General features: G+C 44.6%; 1 protein-coding gene across 1 annotated transcript; it reads left to right on the top strand.

Annotated features, from left to right (window-relative positions):
• The first annotated feature begins 7,261 nt into the window (after positions 1 to 7,261).
• LOC149132172 (uncharacterized) lies at positions 7,262 to 8,504 on the top strand. The gene has a single exon (XM_089364970.1). The coding sequence runs from the start codon at positions 7,587 to 7,589 to the stop codon at positions 8,502 to 8,504; it is 918 nt and encodes a 305-aa protein (XP_089221096.1). The 5' UTR covers positions 7,262 to 7,586.
• The last annotated feature ends 11,957 nt before the right edge of the window (positions 8,505 to 20,461 follow it).

Here is a 20,461-nt window from a genome sequence, read left to right as displayed (position 1 = left end):
ATACATACTTTCTCTCACACACACACATATACAGATATATAGATATATACACACATGAATATATCAGTAAATCTATAAACATATATATATATATATATACACACATAAATACACATATATCCATATGTGTATTCATGTATATATATACGTACATATATATATATACAGACATGCATATATATATATATATATCATCATCATCATCATCATCGTTTAACGTCCGCTTTCCATGCTAGCATGGGTTGGACGATTTGACTGAGGACTGGTGAAACCGGATGGCAACACCAGGCTCCAGTCTGATTTGGCAGAGTTTCTACAGCTGGATGCCCTTCCTAACGCCAACCACTCAGAGAGTGTAGTGGGTGCTTTTACGTGTCACCCGCACGAAAACGGCCACGCTCGAAATGGTGTCTTTTATGTGCCACCCGCACAAGCCAGTCCAGGGGCACTGCCAACGATCTCGCTCGAAAATCCTACAGGAGCCAGTCAGGCGGTACTGGCAACGGCCACGCTCAAAATGGTGCATCTCATGTGCCACCCGCACAAGAACCAGTCCAGGGGCACTGGCAACGATCTTACTTGGCTTGCCGGGTCTTCTCACGCACAGCCCATTTCCAAAGGTCTCGGTCCGTAGTCATCGCCTCGGTGAGGCCCAATGTACGAAGGTCTTGCCTCACCACCTCAGCCCAGGTCTTCCTGGGCCTACCTCTTCCACGGGTTCCCTCAACTGTTAGGGTGTGGCACTTTTTCACGCAGCTATCCTCCTCCATTCTCACCACATGTCCATACCAGCGCAATCGTCTCTCTTGCACGCCACAACTGATGCTTCTAATGTTCAGCTTTTCTCTCAAGATACTTACACTCTGACGGGTATTCACATTGACATTACACATCCAACGGAGCATATATATATATATATATATGTGTGTGTGTGTGTGTGTGTGTGTGTATGTATGTATATATATATGTATATATATATATATATATATATATATATATATATATATATATATATATATATGACCCAACAGAGGGACCAGCTATCCGAGTTGGCAGTACCAGGGTAGATAAAGCAATTAAGAGTATGAAGACAGGGAAAGCCCCCGGCCCATCAGGAATTACTGCAGAGATGCTCAAAATATCTGGCAGTGTTGGCTACAGCCTAATCACCCGTATTACGAACCAGGTGATACACGAAGGAGTCATACCCAATGACTGGTGTAGCAGCACCATAGTCAACTGCAACAAAGGTAAAGGTGACGCTTTAGATACAAATAATTACAGAGGCATCAAGCTGTTAGATCAGGTTATGAAAGTTACGGAGAGGTTCATAGCCCAACTAATTAGGGAGCGAATCAATTTAGATGAGATGCAGTTTGGGTTCGTGTCAGGAAAAAGCACCACTGATGCCATATTTCTAGTAAGACAGCTGCAGGAGAAATACCTAGCCAAGGATAAACCTCTGTACCTGGCCTTCGTTGACATGGAGAAAGCATTTGACAGGGTCCCCCGATCCCTTATCTAGTGGTTAATGAGGAAACTTGGGATAGAAGAATGGTTAGTGAGAGCTGTGCGAGCCATGTACAGAGATGCTGCCAGTAAGGTCAGGGTTGGAAATGAGTACAGTAATGAATTCCGGGTAGAGGTAGGGGTCCACCAAGGTTCCGTCCTCAGCCCCCTCCTATTTATCATAGTCCTCCAGGCGATCACACAGGAATTCAAGACAGGTTGCCCCTGGGAGCTCCTCTATGCTGATGACCTTGCACTAATTGCGGAGTCACTATCAGAACTAGAGGAGAAGTTTCAGGTGTGGAAGCAAGGACTAGAATCGAAGGGCCTTAGAGTCAACCTAGCAAAAACCAAAATCCTAATAAGTAGGAAGGTAGATAAAACACAAACCCCTTCAGGTAGATGGCCCTGCTCAGTATGTAGAAAAGGAGTAGGTAGTAACTCTATAAGATGTACCCGGTGCAAGCTATGGACACATAAGAGGTGCAGCAATATCAAAGGCAGATTAACTACGAAGTTAGTTTTTGTATGTGGCAGATGTTCAGGTGCAATAAACACTGTAAACAAACAGGAAACAACTTCTATCTCATTCCAGGGAGAAAAACTAGAGGTAGTCGATAGCTTCTGCTATCTGGGTGTCCAAGTTAGTCGTGGGGGTGGGTGCGCTGAAAGTGTAGCTGCTAGAATAAGAATAGCCTGGGCAAAGTTTAGAGAGCTCTTACCTCTGCTGGTGACAAAGGGACTCTCACTCAGAGTAAAAGGCAGACTGTACGACGCATGTGTACGAAAAACCATGCTACATGGCATTGAAACATGGGCTGTGAATGCTGAGGACATGCGTAAGCTCGCAAGGAATGAAGCCAGTATGCTCCGCTGGATGTGTAATGTCAATGTGCATACCCGTCAGAGTGTAAGTATCTTGAGAGAAAAGCTGAACATAAGAAGCATCAGTTGTGGTTTGCAAGAGAGACGATTGCGCTGGTATGGACATGTGGTGAGAATGAATGAGGATAGCTGCGTGAAAAAGTGCCACACCCTAACAGTTGAGGGAACCCATGGAAGAGGTAGGCCCAGGAAGACCTGGGCTGAGGTGGTGAGGCAAGACCTTCGAACATTGGGCCTCACCGAGGCGATGACTACTGACCGAGACCTTTGGAAATGTGCTATGCATGAGAAGACCCGGCAAGCCAAATGAGATCGTTGCCAGTGCCCCTGGACTGGCTCTTGTGCGGGTGGCACATAAGATGCACCATTTTGAGCATGACCGTTGCCAGTACCGCCTGACTGGCTTTCGTAGGGTTTTCGAGCGAGATCGTTGGCAGTGCCTCTGGACTGGCTCTTGTGCGGGTGGCACATAAAAGACACCATTTCGAGCGTGGCCTGGCCGTTGCCAGTACCGCCTGACTGGCCTTCGTGCGGGTGACACGTAAAAGCACCCACTACACTCTCTGAGTGGTTGGCGTTAGGAAGGGCATCCAGCTGTAGAAACTCTGCCAAATTAGATTGGAGCCTGGTGTTGCCATCCGGTTTCACCAGTCCTCAGTCAGATCGTCCAACCCATGCTAGCATGGAAAGCGGACGTTAAACGATGATGATGATGATGATGATATATATATATATATATATATATAATCTTTATCATCATTGTTGTTCAACATCCGCTTTCCATGCTGGCATTGGTTGGATGGTTTGACTGGGGCTGGCAAGCCAGAAGGCTGCACCAGGCTCCAATCTGATCTGGCAAAGTTTCTACAGCTTGATGCCCTTCCTAACGCCAACTACTGGAAGAGTGTAGTGGGTGCTTTTTACATGCCACCGGCACAAGTGCTAGTCAGGCAGTACTGGCATTGACCATGTTTGAATGATGCTTGTGCTTACTCCAGTATATATATATATATATATATATATATACCGGAGTAAGCACATAAAATGTGCAACAAGGTGGAAAAAAGAGTACTCAAATACCAGAGGTAGAGTAAAATGCTTTATTTAAAAGCAGCGCTGCTTTTAAATAAAGTATATATATATATATATATATATATATGTATATAGAAAATGTACTTGCCATAGCAAGCCATCAGATTCACTTCGACATTTAAATTTAATTTGTCAAAATATTTTCGTCGCTTTGAGACCGCGACCTGTTCACGCTGCAATTGTATATATATATATATATATATATATAATGGTGCCCCACTTGTGAACCTAATAAATGAACAAAAAGACCAACCACTTTTCTGATATTCTTCTGCAGGCTACCTCAAAGACGAGTGACAATGATCTCATCTTCGTGACTGGTGATTTCAATGGGCATGTCAGACAGCAGCCTGGCGTCTACCACGGTGTACATGGGGGCCATGGAATTAGTTCCCAAAAGGAAGAGGGAACAAGGCTACTGGAGCTCTGTGATGCAAATAACTTAATGATCTACAACACCAACTTCAGGAAGCTGGCCAGCCACCTGATAACCTACCTATCAGGTGACTCTGCTAGCTAGATTGATTACATTCTCACCAGACAGCAAGATACATGGTCTCTCCTAAATACAAAGACCCTTCCTGGTGGAGAATGTACCCCGCCCAGCATAGACTAGTCACTAGTGACTTTAGACTTCAAGCCAGAAGGATGCCAAGAAGTAGACCAATCTGGAAAAAAAGATTTAGAAGCTTAAGGACCTTCCATATGGTCAGAGATTTAGGGACATCCTAATCAAGAAATTTAATGAGAGGTAGGAGCTACAGACTTGTGACATAGAGGGCAACTGGGAATTCTTGAGGGAAAGCTTGCCGAGAGTTATAGACCATATCTGCAGCTGATACAAAGTCCCATCCAGACCTAGGGTGACGTGGTGGTGGAATGATGTGGTCCATTAGAGCAAAGAAACAGGCCTGGAAGGCCTTGAAGACTGGGTGGCAGGGAACTGTATCAGATAGCAAGAAGGGAAGCTAAGAGACAGGCATGTCTAGCCAGAGGAGAAGCAGAAAAAAAGTTTGCTTATGTTCAGCAACGTGAAGACCAAAGACTTGAAATGTTTCGGATTGCAAGACAGTGTGTGAGAGAAAATTGTGATATCATAGGAGAGAAATGTATCTGCATGGATGAGGGTGCACTTGCATTTAATGATTTTGCAAAGAAAGAGGCTTGGAGATACCATTATAAAAGACTGCTGAATGTGAAGAATGACTGGGAGGCAGAGAGTCTGCCAAATATGGACCAAGTTGAAGGACCAGCTATCTGAATTGACAGTACCTTGATAGTTAAAACAATTAAGGGTATGAAGACCAGAAATGCCCCAGATCCATCAGGAGTCACCACAGAGACGCTTAAAATATCTGGTGGTGTAGGTTATGGTCACCTGTACTATAAACCAGATGGTTCTCGAAGGAGTCATACCCAATGACTGGTGTAGCAGCACCATAGTCAACTGTTACAAAGATAAAGATGATGCCTAAGATAGAAACCACTTCAGAGGTATCAAATTGTCAGATCAGGTGATGCCAGTTAGGGAGAAGGTCAACGCCCAGCTAATTATGGAGAGTGTTAGTCTAGATGAGATGCAGATTGGTTTTGTGCCATTTCTGGTAAGGCAGCTGCAGGAGAAATACATAGCCAAATATAAACCTCTGTACTTGGCTTTTGTTGACTTGGAGAAAGCCTTTGACAGGGTCCCCTGATCCCTTATCTGGTAGAAAATGCGGAAACTAGGGATAGACAAGTGGTTGGTGAGAGCTGTACAAGCTATGTACAGGGATGTTACCAGTAAGGAGAGGGTTGGCAATGAATACAGCGAAGGTACAAGGATCAGTCCTCAGCCTCCTCTTTTTCATCATAGTCCTCCAGGCAATAACAGAGGAATTTAAGACAGGCTGCCCTGGGAGTGCCTTTATGCTGATGACCTTGCTCTTATAGCTGTATTACTACCAGAACTAGAGGAGAAATTTCAGATATGGAAGCAAGGTCTAGAATTGAAGGGCCTTAGAGTTAACCTAGTAAAAACCAAAGTCTTTGTAAGTAGGAAAGCAGACAAATCATAAATCCCTTCAGGTAGATAGCTCTGCTTGATCTGTAGAAAAGGCATCTATAAGATGCTCCTAGTGTTAGCTATGGATACATAAAAGGTGCAGCAATATTAGGGGGAGGTTAACAGGGAAAAATAGCTTTTGTGTGTGGAAGATGCACCGAATAAACACTGAAGATTAACAGAAAATAGACTCTATCAACTACCTGGGGGGGGGGGGGTAAGCTAGAGATAGTAGATAGCTTCCGTTATCTAGGTGACCAAGTTAGTAGCAGAGGTGGATGCTCCAAGAGTGTAGCTGTGAGAATAAGAATAGGCTAGGCAAAGTACAAAGAACTCCTACCTTTGCTGACAACAAAGGGCCTCTCCCTCTGCGTGAAAGGCAGATTGTATGATGCCTGTGTGAACAGCTATTCTACATGGCATTGAAACATGGCTGTGACAGTCAAGGACATACGTAGGCTTGAAAGAAATGAAGCCAGTATGCTTTGCAGGATATGAAATGTCAGTGTGCATGTGCAACAGAGTGTAAGTATCTTGAGTGAAAGGTTGGGCATAAGAAGCATCAGATGTGGTGCACAAGAGAGACGACTGCACAGGTATGGTCATGTTACAGTAAAAGAGACTGTTCGGCAAAAGAGACATGTAACACTAAGCCAATGAAGTTGATTATATATTTTCTGTTCCCTGTTATTTATTTAATTTCATATTATGCTCGGTATTAAAAGAACCCTTTATTTTTAAGTATATCTATATTGAGCTTTAAAACTAAGTATTATGTCAAAATGAAATCTTAATTAAATAAATGACAGGGAACAGAAAATATATAATCAACTTCATTGGCTTACTGTTACATGTGTAGATACGTGTGTAGACCCATATACATACATACACACACATATATATATACACACATACATATACTCATATACACATATATAGATACATATATCTGTATCTATATCTATCTATCTATCTATATATATATATATATATATATATATATATACACTTTTACTCTTTTACTTGTTTCAGTCATTTGACTGTGGCCATGCTGGAGCACCGCCTTTTAGTCGAGCATATCGACCCCAGGGCTTATTCTTTGTAAGCCTAGTACTTATTCTATCAGTCTCTTTTGCCGGACTGTTAAGTTACAGGGACCTAAACACACCAGCATCAGTTGTCAAGCGATGTTGGGGGGACAAACACAGACACACAAACATACACACACACACACATATATATGTATATATACATATATACGACAGGCTTCTTTCAGTTTCCGTCTACCAAATCCACTCACAAGGATTTGGTCGGCCCAAGGCTATAGTGGGACTGAACCCGTAACCATGTGGTTCGTAAACAAGCTACTTACCACACAGCCACTCCTACACCTATATATATATATATATATATATATATATATAGGTGTAGGAGTGGCTGTGTGGTAAGTAGCTTGTTTATATATATATATATATATATATATATAGCTGGCCATGCTACTTCAGGCTGATGACGAGCAAAAACTCAGAAACATGTCCCTGAATGCAGGCTAAGCTGGGTGGAGGTGCTTGTCTCCCCCTCGTAAACATAAGGACACAGGAAATGTGTCAAGGCCGACAGGAAGCGGTCCAGCTTCCTAAGGCTAAATAGCAGTAGTATATTCCCTTATTGGGACTGTCACGTTAAGTTGGCAGTATACAACTACTTTATCGCATCACTACTGCTTAAGTCTCTCTGAGAGATTTAGAAAAGTATTATTTCTAATTTTTGTAATCAGTGAATGTGTTTCACTGAAATAATATATGTTTACAAGAGCTTGACAAAGTTCTTCAGCCAGCTGGTCATTTTTTCCTTGTGCTAGAGAGAATATTTTGATTTTTGAATCGACATTTTTGTTGCTGCTACCGTGTGAGTTCGATTCCGTTTGTTTCTTCAGTGTATTATAACTGTATTTTATTAACTGTTTGTATACAGCTATTTTCGCCCTACGGGGCTGAAAATTGCCTGTAAATTTTTTTTTTTTTTTTTAAATTTTTTTCTTGTCTTTGTGACAAGTATGGCTTTCATATTGTCAGCTGAAGGTGACCTTCCCATGGAGGGAGAACATGTTCAAAAGGGAAAACCAAGTTTCTCACAGGCCGTTGGAGGAAATACCATCGAGATGAAAATGTCTAAGGAAAGTTTATACGCATTTAGAAAATATATTCAGAAGGTGGATGGTGAAACAAAACTGATTCAACCCCCCGAGACAGTCAACGCAATAAAAGAAAAAATTGTGGTCTATAAAATTTATAATATAAAGGAAAAAAAAATTGCAGAGGCTCGTAACGAACTTGTAGAGATGTGTTTGGCACCAATTTGGTCAAAAATTTGCCACGTCAACCGCGGTGTAAGAAGTGCAACAATTGAAGTTCACTTCGACTCGGCTGAAGTGGCGAAAGAAGTTTCAACAGAAACTTTGAAAACTGAAATAATTATGTTGCTGCCCACTTACATGGGAAAACAAACAGCACGTGTGACAGTGGAGGATATACCATTTGGATATGATGTAATGTGGGCAGCAGCAGCCGTAATTTTCGATGTGGAGGAAAATATCGAGTTTCTGAGCATGAGGAGAAAGGAAGCAACCGGTTGGCAAGGTCAGTCACTTGAGATTTTAGTCCAAGCGGGAAATAATACCTTCGAAAATTTGCCTGACAGGGTGTCTGTGGGGGAGGGGCATACCATTCGCGTGTCAGTGGAGGGACGTCGACCCAGATGTTTTAAGTGTGGACAAAAGGGTCACGTTCGCTCGAACTGCACAAAAAAACAAAACACTGTTAAAGCGAGTGACGCCCCTCCTACGAAAGTGGACGAGGAAAGCAAAGAAACAACAGTCACTGTTGCAGTTGAAAGTAAGAAGACTGAAGAAAAAAAAAAACAACAAGAACAAGAAAATGTGAGGACGACTGAGAAAATAGTTGCAGAGGTATAAAGCGAACCAACACAAATGGGATTTAAAACTGTTACAAACAAAAGGAAGAAACAACACACACCTGATTCCCCTCCCCAAACACAAAAAAAAAATCAGCATCATCAACAAACCTACAGACAAAAGAAAAAAAAACTTCCCACTCCTATCCCGCTGGTACAACGCTCATAGGGCAGAATTTCAAGACCCCCCCTCACCCTGCATTGAAAGGCTTTAAAAAAACAGACAGGATAGTGGCAATAAATATGAAGAATGAAAAAGTGGTGAAATACACCAAAGCCCACTCACGCATAAAATTCTTCAAGAGCGGCATGGAGGACGATCAATACCGCTACGCGAAGGTCTGCGAAGAGGACTACAGAGAAAGACTCTTTCAAGACCATGTCACAAATAAACTAATAATAGACGTCTCCAACGACGTCAAGGAAGGCAAATTGATTGTCAGCCCGGCAGCCACCCCAACCTAGAGCCCAGTGGCAACCCCGAGAAAGGGCCCAGTAGAAGCGGAAGGAGTAGGGGAGGTTGGCAAACAAAAAGTGCCATGCTCCCTCTCACAACCGTAAGTGCTTATTTTTACCTTTATTTTTCCCGATGATTAAGTTGGGTAGTTTAAATGTGCGTGGAATGAGGTCGAAATGGAAACAGGCTTGTTTTCTGGACGACCTCATTTCACATAGAATAGATGTGGCTGTGATCACCGAGTCCAAGATGAAGGGACCTGAAGCGTTCTCGCCCCTCCTCAATGGTTACGAGAAATTTATTTCTCCGAGCCGGAGGGGAGGTGCAGGCGTGGCAGTCCTTATCAAGAAAAACTTGGAGTTACAGACACATACTGTCTTTCTGGACCCAGAAGGTAAGCTGGTCGTCCTAGATGTGACACACGAAAGTAAGCAGTCCTTCAGGTTGGTGGCTGCCTATGCTCCTAACGGACAGGGGCAGTCGGGTTTTTTTCGGAACCTGGAGTACTTTTAATGACGTCTAAAACCATAGTTTTGCTGGGGGACTTCAACACTATTCTCGATGTGCGCATCGATAGTGTAGGCTCCACCGATAGGAAAGGGAATCCTTACCTCAAGAGTCTACTAGAGAGCTTTAATCTAGTAGACCGCTACCGACTGGATGAGCTGAGCATTCCACAGTGGACGTGGAGTAATAACGACGGCTCACTCAGATCGTATATAGACAGAATTTTTGTTAAGGAAAGAGATAAGCATAGCTTTAGCTGTCCACATTTTTGTATTGTGCCTTACTCAGATCATAAACTTGTGACGTGTGAGGTTCATATAGATAAGTGCCATAGACAGGGACCCAGGTATTGGAAAATGAACAAGTCTATTTTGACTTGTGTAGCTTTCCGTACCCGGATTAAGGAGTTAGTGCAGAGGGCATTATGTGGCACCATCATTAATAATAGATGGTGGCACGCCCTCAAGAGAGCCATCCGTCTTGAGTCCATTAGATTTAGCAATCAGCTAAGTTTAGATAGGACTAGAATAGAGGAGGACTTAGTCAAGAGTCTAGATGAGGCAATGGAATCTGGCTCTGCATCCAGAGTGATGGCGGCGAGAACGGTCTTGTACCATCACCTCAATGCCAAACATGAAGGGTGCCGAGTCAGAGCTAAGTTATGTGCTGGGAAACGAGAAGGTATCAACGTAGCCAGATGTGCTTGCCGTGTGGAGAGTCAGAAGGGCAAGAAGTCCTGCATTAAGAGGGGTGCTGGCCGAGTGCACCGTGGAAAAGTCTCTGGGACTTGATGGTCTGCCCTACGAGTTTTATCGTTTAATGCCAGACTTGTTTGGGGATGTACTGGCAAGCGTCTATGCAAACTGGCAGCAGAATGGGAGAATTCCCAGTTCTATAAGCCAGGGAGTTGTGACGCTGATCCAGAAGGACCCAAGCAAGGGGGATAGCATTAGTAATTACAGGCCCATAACTCTACTAAATGTAGAGTTAAAGATTTTGGCCAAGGTGTTAGCTAAAAGGTTGACGGCTGTCGCGGAGAAGCTTGTCGGGAAGGAACAAACCTGTGCAATCCCAGGCAGGTCGATCCAGGACAACCTTCACCTTCTCCGCTACACCTTAGACAGGGTTGGAAAATTAACTGGCAAAGGAGGGGCATTGGTCCACTTAGACCAAAGTAAAGCATTCGATAGGGTAGACCATCGATACCTGGGGGCCGTCCTCGAAGCGGCTGGGCTGGGCCCAGGCTTTCGCGGGTGGATCTCTGCTATGTACAGCAGCATCAAGTCCACCGTCCAGATAAACGGTTACCTAAAGGAGCCGTTTTCAATCAAGCGGTCTGTTCGTCAAGGGTGTCCCTTGTCCCCGGTCCTGTACATCTTGGCCCTGGAGCCATTGCTGCGGAGGCTGGAGAAGTTGGGCAACATCCCTAATGAGATTGGATGCGGTAAGTTCACTTCTGCTTATGCTGACGACGTCACTCTCATCGTGTCTAAAGAAGCACAACTACTTCGTGTAGAAGAGGCTCTCCGAAGATACAAAGCGGTGGCAGGAGCAAAAGTTAACAAGGACAAGTCCATCAGTTTGCGCCTCAGCACCTGGAGGAACAAGCCGTTATCGTCCAGTGTCGTTGGACACTGGACAGATGGTCCTGTTAAGTTGCTTGGAGTTTGGTTTGGTTCAGACTCCCAGACGGAGAAGAATTGGAGCGAGGTAGTGAACCAGGTGGAGGCTATAGTACGGAAATGGTCCAGAAGGTTTCTGTCCTTGAAGGGTAGAGTGGAGGTGGTGCAGGTGTTTATAGCATCTGTAATCACCTACCGCCTGTCCGTTGTGCCTTGCCCCGATTTTTGGCTAAACAAGCTGGTACGATTCCTCTTCCGCTTTTTGTGGAGGGGGGGAAAGCCACTTGTGAGGCGCTCCGTGTGCTGCCAGGAACCGCTAAAGGGTAGTTTGGGGATGCCCTGGCTAATGATGCGCAGACATGCGTTGAGGCTGAGACATCTCTGGTGCCACCTGGAGGGTGATAAGGTGTGGAGTCCGTTGACGGAGGAGTTCTTACCGCGACCGGCCTCGCTTGAAAGATTTAAACCCGGTCTCATTAGAGGACGTAATCTGACTTTATGGCAGAAGGAGTGCCGTCAGGCACTCTGGCTTATCCACAAGATGGGCAAGGCTGGCTGCGGGAAAACCACCTCGGTATTCTACAGAGGGCTAGTGGAGGGGAAAAACGATGACGTCCTAGGAGAGGCTCTGGGGTTCGACGAGAACCAACTTACCAGCCTGTTTCGTAAAACTTTCAAGTCGGAGTACTTGGATAATTTCCAAAAATCTCTGACTTGGCAGTGTTACAGGAATGCTCTACCTGTTCGTGAGAAGTTATCCAGGCACGGTTTAGCAGTGCTGCCGACATGTCCAAGATGCGAGCAGGACAGTGAAACTGTCTTACATGCTTTTGTACATTGTCGGCAGCTCTCCAGTTTGATAATTTATGTAGAACACGTGTTGTCGCATCTGGGACGAGTACAGCTGTCGGCTGAGTCTATGATAAAGATGATACCGCCAACTGGACTCTCAAAGGAAGGTGAGGCTTGCTTTTTTAGTACGGTAGCAGTGTTGAAAGAGTGCATATGGAGGACAAGAATAGAAGGTTTGGTGACAGGGTACTACATGCCCGGCCCTGGACTGCTGACTTACTTCAAATACCATCTGAAGAGCAAGATAGGGCTGGAAAAGAGAACCCTGTCAGCTAGAGTATATGAACAGAGATGGAAGGAAGTGGTGAAAAAGGTGGGTGTGAGTCACCCAAACTAATCATCGAAAAAATAAAAGGCGAGCTACTGGGCCTTATAGGCTGCCGGGTTGAAAAACCCAATCTTTTTATTATAAAATATATATACATGTGTTTAGGTGTATGTGTGTGTATGTATGTATATATGTGTATATGTGTATGTATATATATATATATATATATATAGGGGTGTGTGTGTGTATGCATATGTATGTCTGTATAATTGAAAAGGGAAAAAACAAAAAAGGCCAACGAACATATGAATTGTAAATATAAAGACAATCGTTAATTTTTAAAAGAACTTAGAACTCATACATTTTGTTTATTTGTTTGTCCTGTATTGTACCCATCTTTGTATTCGATCCTTAGTGATCATATTAAAAAAAAAAATTTTAATTTATTAGCCAGCTGGTCATGCCTCTGGCGTCATTATTGTTGCTACCCGTATTAATGTGAGTTCGCTTTTTGGATACCTGTTGTTAACATTTTTCTTGGATTATTTATTGTCTTTGAATTGTTTCAAAGTTGTTTTCGCCCTGTGGGGCAGAAAATTTCTGATTTCTGAACTGTTTTACAGTAGTTTTCGCCCTCCAGAGCAGAAGATTTGTTTTTTTTTGTTAACCTTTTGAGGTTGGTTTTTGATTTTCTTGTCAATTGTGACAAGGTTTATAATTTATAAAAAAAAAAAAAAAAACATTATGGAATTTGAACTGGCTTCAAAAACCGACTTTCCCGAGATGGAAGAAGGAAATAATACCGTTATAACCAAGGACAGAAGTGCTGTTACAGCCATGAACAATAATACCGTTACAAACAAGGAAAGCCAGGCTAAACAAAGCTTTTCTGCCGCTGTAGGCGGCAGCGTAATTGAACTAGAAACATCTATGCACAAGCTACTCCAGTTCAGAAACCTGATAGAAAAAACAGGAGATATAACAAAGTTGGTACTGCCCCCTGAGACCATCGAAGTTTAGGAGAGTGGGTTATATATCTTTAGATATACACCTAACTCTCCTACATTAAATTGGAAGAGAACCGAACGCAGAAACTCCAAACTGATCAACAACAACAAATATTTATTGTTCGGTGGAAAAGGAAAACAGCTTCTAATTGTCCGGTTTTAGAGTAGCCTGAAATGTAGATGTACGATTCTTCGTGCTGGTGTCATTATAGAGACAACTTGGTTCAACCACACTCAAATGGGAGAGCTTGCTTAGACGTCTTGCTTGGTCTAGTAGCGGGAACGCTTCGATGTTTAAACCCACGCATGCGTAGTTAAGGATTCAGCAATGGCGTCGGCCTTTTGGCGCCAATGTGACGTCACTACAGAAGCAATAAAAAAAAACCGTGGTCTACAAAGTGTACAACTTGAAGGAGAAAAAATCATGGAAGCTAAAAATGAAATAGTTGAGTGGTGCTTGGCACCAATTTGGAAGAAAATTCGCTACGTCTGCCGAGGAGTGAAAAGTGCAACAATAGAAGCACACTTCGAGTCGGAAGACGTAGCGAAGGAGGTGTCAACACAGACACTTAAAAATGACCAAATAATGCTGCTGCCTATGTATTTGGGCCGTAGAACGGCGAAAATAACAGTCGAAGAAATTCCCGAAGGATACGATGTATATTGGGTAGCAACCGCAATAATTTATGACGTAGAGGGGAAGCTCTCAATCTTGAGTATAAAGAAGCTACAAACTAGAAGGACCTATAGGAAAGTGGGTTATACATCATTAGATGTATACCTGACTTTCCTATATAAAATTAAGAATATAACGGAATGCTGAACTCCAGACTATCAACTTAAACAACATTTATTCAGGTGGTAAATATATATACATCTTTAGCTCTTGTTTGTTGTTACAGCTTCTGTGTGTGAGCATGGTTGTTGGGACATTGGTATGTAGATGTAAGCGAGCTGTCGAGCGTAAGTTCGAAAGATGGAGAGAGACAGCTAAACACGTCCATGCTCAATCGCTGGCCAACAAGAAAGAGACAGATCAAAACGGGAAAGCTTGCTTGTTGAATTCCACGCATGCGTGAGACTACACATGTACACGGCGTTACTACAGACCAAAGTTTCGAAATGGTCCTTCAAGCAGATAAAACTGTCCTTGAAAATTTACCGGATAGACTCTTCGTGGGGGAGGGGTGTACCGTGCGTGTATCGGTAGAGGGACGTAGGCCTAGATGTTTTAAATGCGGGCAGAAGGGCCACGTTCGTTCAGCCTGCACAAAAAAAATGGCGGATACCCCTCCCCAAAGCGTTGTGATAAACACAGAAAAATATGAAACGGACACTACATCAACTAAAGAAAATACAGGGAAAAAAAAATACCTGAAACCCATAAGGAGGAAAAAATAAAGAAGAACGTAAAACAAAATAAGAACGAAAAAGAGGAGGAGGAGGAGAACCTAGTGAATGAAAAAGAAATAAATTTCACGACGGTGTCTCACAAAAGAAAAAAAGGCAATACCCCGGACTCCCCACCCCAAACAAAAAAAAAAAATTATTGACAAAAAAGATGAACAACAAAAAAAAAAATTCCTGAAACCTACCCCGCTGGCACTACATTGATAGGCCAACATTTTGCCATCCCCCACCCACCAACATTGAAAGGAATGAAAAACACTGATAGAATTGTAGCTTTCAAAGCAAAGAACGAGAAGGTGGTTCGCCTAATAAAGGCGCACCACCGAATTAAGACTTTTAAAAATACAGACAGCGAGGTGAGATTCGCGAAAATTGGAGAGGAGGAGTGGAAGGAGAAATTGCTGCAAGAAGTAGTGAGGGAGAACTTGATCAAGGATGTCACACACGACGTGATATCCGGAAAACTGGTGATTAGCCCGGCAGCCACACCAACCCAGAGCCCGGTGGCAACGCTGGTAAAGAGCCCAGGAGCTGAGGGGAGTGCGGAGGAAGCAGGCAGACACAAACTGTCATGCTCCCTCTCACAACCGTAAGTGTTATTTTTACCTTATTTTTTTCGATGATTAAATTGGGTAGTTTAAATGTGCGTGGAATGAGGTCGAAATGGAAACAGGCTTGTTTTCTGGACGACCTCATTTCACATAGAATAGATGTGGCTGTGATCACCGAGTCCAGGATGAAGGGACCTGAAGCATTCTCGCCCCACCTCAATGGTTACGAGAAATTTATTTCTCCGAGCCGGAGGGGAGGTGCAGGCGTGGCAGTCCTTATCAAGAAAAACTTGGAGTTACAGACACATACTGTCTTTCTGGACCCAGAAGGTAAGCTGGTCGTCCTAGATGTGACACACGAAAGTAAGCAGTCCTTCAGGTTGGTGGCTGCCTATGCCCCTAACGGACAGGGGCAGTCGGGTTTTTTTCGGAACCTGGAGTACTTTTTATTGACGTCTAAAACCATAGTTTTGCTGGGGGACTTCAACACTATTCTCGATGTGCGCATCGATAGTGTAGGCTCCACCGATAGGAAAGGGAATCCTTGCCTCAAGGGTCTACTAGAGAGCTTTAATCTAGTAGACCGCTACCGACTGGATGAGCTGAGCATTCCACAGTGGACGTGGAGTAATAACGACGGCTCACTCAGATCGTATATAGACAGAATTTTTGTTAAGGAAAGAGATAAGCATAGCTTTAGCTGTCCACATTTTTATATTGTGCCTTACACAGATCACAAACTTGTGACGTGTGAAGTTCATATAGATAAGTGCCATAGACAGGGACCCAGGTATTGGAAAATGAACAAGTCTATTTTGACTTGTGTAGCTTTCCGTACCCGGATTAAGGAGTTAGTGCAGAGGGCATTATGTGGCACCATCATTAATAATAGATGGTGGCACGCCCTCAAGAGAGCCATCCGTCTTGAGTCCATTAGATTTAGCAATCAGCTAAGTTTAGATAGGACTAGAATAGAGGGGGACTTAGTCAAGAGTCTAGATGAGGCAATGGAATCTGGCTCCGCATCCAGAGTGATGGCGGCGAGAACGGTCTTGTACCGTCACCTCAATGCCAAACATGAAGGGTGCCGAGTCAGAGCTAAGTTATGTGCTGGGAAACGAGAAGGTATCAACGTAGCCAGATGGGCTTGCCGTGTAGAGAGTCAGAAGGGCAAGAAGTCCTGCATTAAGTCTTTAACTGACGAGCAGGGATGCAGGGTCTATGGACAGGAGGAGATGCAAAAGGCCTTTCACCAGCATTTTGCTCGGGTGTTCGGGGAGGGCGGTCCACTTGAGCACGGAGGGCCCTTAAGGGACTTCCTAGCTGGCGGGCCACGGCTCTCGGCACGTGAGGCTGAGTGCTGTGAAGGCCCGATCACTCCCGCGGAGGTAAGAGGGGTGCTGGCCGAGTGCACTGTGGAAAAGTCTCTGGGACTGGATGGTCTGCCCTACGAGTTTTATCGTTTAATGCCAGACTTGTTTGGGGATGTACCGGCAAGTCCACCGTCCAGATAAACGGTTACCTAACGGAGCCGTTTTCAATCAAGCGGTCTGTTCGTCAAGGGTGTCCCTTGTCCCCGGTCCTGTACATCTTGGCCCTGGAGCCATTGCTGCGGAGGCTGGAGAAGTTGGGCAACATCCCTAATGAGATTGGATGCGGTAAGTTCACTTCTGCTTATGCTGACGACGTCACTCTCATCGTGTCTAAAGAAGCACAACTACCTCGTGTAGAAGAGGCTCTCCGAAGATACAAAGCGGTGGCAGGAGCAAAAGTTAACAAGGACAAGTCCATCAGTTTGCGCCTCAGCACCTGGAGGAACAAGCCGTTATCGTCCAGTGTCGTTGGACACTGGACAGATGGTCCTGTTAAGTTGCTTGGAGTTTGGTTTGGTTCAGACTCCCAGACGGAGAAGAATTGGAGCGACTTAGTGAACAAGGTGGAGGCCATAGTACGGAAGTGGTCCAGAAGGTTTCTGTCCTTGAAGGGTAGAGTGGAGGTGGTGCAGGTGTTTATAGCATCTATAATCACCTACCGCCTGTCCGTTGTGCCTTGCCCCGATTTTTAGCTAAACAAGCTGGTACGACTCCTCTTCCACTTTTTGTGGAGGGGGGGAAAGCCACTTGTGAGGCGCTCCGTGTGCTGCCAGGAACCGCTAAAGGGTGGTTTGGGGATGCCCTGGCTAATGATGCGCAGACATGCGTTGAGGCTGAGACATCTTTGGTGCCACCTGGAGGGTGATAAGGTGTGGAGTCCATTGGCGGAGGAGTTCTTACCGCGACTGGCCTCGCTTGAAAGATTTAAACCCGGTCTCATTAGAGGACGTAATCTGACTTTATGGCAGAAGGAGTGCCGTCAGGCACTCTGGCTTATCCACAAGATGGGCAAGGCTGGCTGCGGGAAAACCACCTCGGTATTCTACAGAGGGCTAGTGGAGGGGAAAAACGATGACGTCCTAGGAGAGGCTCTGGGGTTCGACGAGAACCAACTTACCAGCCTGTTTCGTAAAACTTTCAAGTCGGAGTACTTGAATAATTTCCAAAAATCTCTGACTTGGCAGTGTTACAGGAATGCTCTACCTGTTCGTGAGAAGTTATCCAGGCACGGTTTAGCAGTGCCGCCGACATGTCCAAGATGTGAGCAGGACAGTGAAACTGTCTTACATGCTTTTGTACATTGTCGGCAGCTATCCAGCTTGATAATTTATGTAGAACACGCGTTGTCGCATCTGGGACGAGTACAGCTGTCGGCTGAGTCTATGATAAAGATGATACCGCCAACTGGACTCTCAGAGGAAGGTGAGGCTTGCTTTTTCTGTATGGTAGCAGTGTTGAAAGAGTGCATATGGAGGACAAGAATGGAAGGTTTTGTGACAGGGTACTACATGTCCGGCCCTGGACTGCTGACTTACTTCAAATACCATCTGAAGAGCAAGATAGGGCTGGAAAAGAGAACCCTGTCAGCTAGAGTATATGAACAGAGATGGAAAGAAGTGGTGAAAAAGGTGGGTGTGAGTCACCCAAACTAATCATCGAGAAAATAAAAGGCGAGCTACTGGGCCTTATAGGCTGCCGGGTTGAGAAACCCAATCGTTTTATTTTACAATATATATGCATGTGTGTAGGTGTGTGTGTGTGTATGTATGTGTGTGTGTATGTATATATGTGTGTATATATATATATGTGTGTGTGTGTGTGTGTGTGTGTGTGTGTGTGTGTGTGTGTGTGTGTGTGTGTGTGTGTGTGTGTGTGTAGGCATAGGATTGTCGGTATATTTAAAAGAAAAAAAAAAATAAAAGTCAATGTACATACGAATTGTAAATTTTATATAAAGACAATTGTAAATTTTTAAAAGAACTTAGAACTCATACATTTTGTTTATTTGTTTGTCCTGTATTGTACCCATCTTTGTATTCGATCCATAGTGATCATAATAAAAATTTTCAGCCAGCTGGCCATGTTACTTCAGGCGGATGATGAGCAAAATCTCAGAATCATGTCCCTGAATGCAGGCTAAGCTGGGTGGAGGTGCTTGTCTCCCCCTCGTAAACATAAGGACACAGGAAATGTGTCAAGGCCGACAGGAAGCGGTCGTATATTCCCTTATTGGGACTGTCACGTTAAGTTGACAGTATACAACTACTTTATATATATATATATATATATAGAGAGAGAGAGAGAGAGACAGTTGCAGGAGAAATACCTAGCTAAGGATAAACCTCTGTACCTGGCTTTCGTTGACATGGAGAAAGCCTTTGACAGGGTCCCCCGATCCCTTATCTGGTGGTCAATGAGGAAACTTGGGATAGAAGAATGGTTAGTGAGAGCTGTGCGAGCCATGTACAGAGATGCTGCCAGTAAGGTGAGGGTTGGAAATGAGTACAGCAATGAATTCCGGGTAGAGGTAGGGGTCCACCAAGGTTCCGTCCTCAGCCCCCTATTATTTACCATAGTCCTCCAGGCAATCACAGAGGAGTTCAAGACAGGTTGCCCCTGGGAGCTCCTCTATGCTGATGACCTTGCCCTAATTGCGGAGTCACTATCAGAACTAGAGGAGAAGTTTCAGGTGTGGAAGCAAGGTCTAGAATTGAAGGGCCTTAGAGTCAACCTAGCTAAAACCAAAATCCTAATAAGTAGGAAGGTAGATAAAACACAAACCCCTTCAGGTAGATGGCCCTGCTCAGTATGTAGAAAAGGAGTAGGTAGTAACTCTATAAGATGTACCCGGTGCAAGCTATGGACACATAAGAGGTGCAGCAACATCAAAGGCAGGTTAACTAGCAAGTTAGTTTTTGTTTGTGGCAGATGTTCAGGTGCAATAAAGACTGCAAACAAACAGGAAACAACTTCTATCTCATTCCAGGGTGAAAAACTAGAGGTAGTCGATAGCTTCCGCTATCTGGGCGACCAAGTTAGTAGTGGGGGTGGGTGCGCTGAAAGTGTAGCTGCCAGAATAAGAATAGCCTGGGCAAAGTTTAGAGAGCTCTTACCCCTGCTGGCGACAAAGGGACTCTCACTCAGAGTAAAAGGCAGACTGTATGACGCATGCGTACGAACAACCATGCTACATGGCAGTGAAACATGGGCTGTAACTGCTGAGGACATACGTAAGCTCGCAAGGAATGAAGCCAGTATGCTCCGTTGGATGTGTAATGTCAATGTGAATACCCGTCGGAGTGTAAGTATCTTGAGAGAAAAGCTGAACATTAGAAGCATCAGTTGTGGCGTGCAAGAGAGACGATTGCGCTGGTATGGACATGTGGTGAGAATGGAGGAGGATAGCTGTGTGAAAAAGTGCCACACCCTAACAGTTGAGGGAACCCGTGGAAGAGGTAGGCCCAGGAAGACCTGGGCTGAGGTGGTGAGGCAAGACCTTCGTACATTGGGCCTCACCGAGGCGATGACTACGGACCGAGACCTTTGGAAATGTGCTGTGCGTGAGAAGACCCGGCAAGCCAAGTAAGATCGTTGCCAGTGCCCCTGGACTGGTTCTTGTGCGGGTGGCACATGAGATGCACCATTTTGAGCGTGGCCGTTGCCAGTACCGCCTGACTGGCTCCTGTAGGATTTTCGAGCGAGATCGTTGCCAGTGCCCCTGGACTGGCTTGTGCGGGTGGCACATAAAAGACACCATTTCGAGCGTGGCCGTTTTCGTGTGGGTGACACGTAAAAGCACCCACTACACTCTCTGAGTGGTTGGCGTTAGGAAGGGCATCCAGCTGTAGAAACTCTGCCAAATCAGACTGGAGCCTGGTGTTGCCATCCGGTTTCACCAGTCCTCAGTCAAA

The sequence above is a fragment of the Octopus bimaculoides genome, chromosome Z (genome assembly GCF_046866305.1).
Source record: "Octopus bimaculoides isolate indiv1 chromosome Z, ASM4686630v1, whole genome shotgun sequence".
Taxonomy (NCBI): domain Eukaryota; kingdom Metazoa; phylum Mollusca; class Cephalopoda; order Octopoda; family Octopodidae; genus Octopus; species Octopus bimaculoides.
Note: the sequence above shows the minus strand (reverse complement) of the source record. Positions and strands in the feature narration are given on the sequence as shown.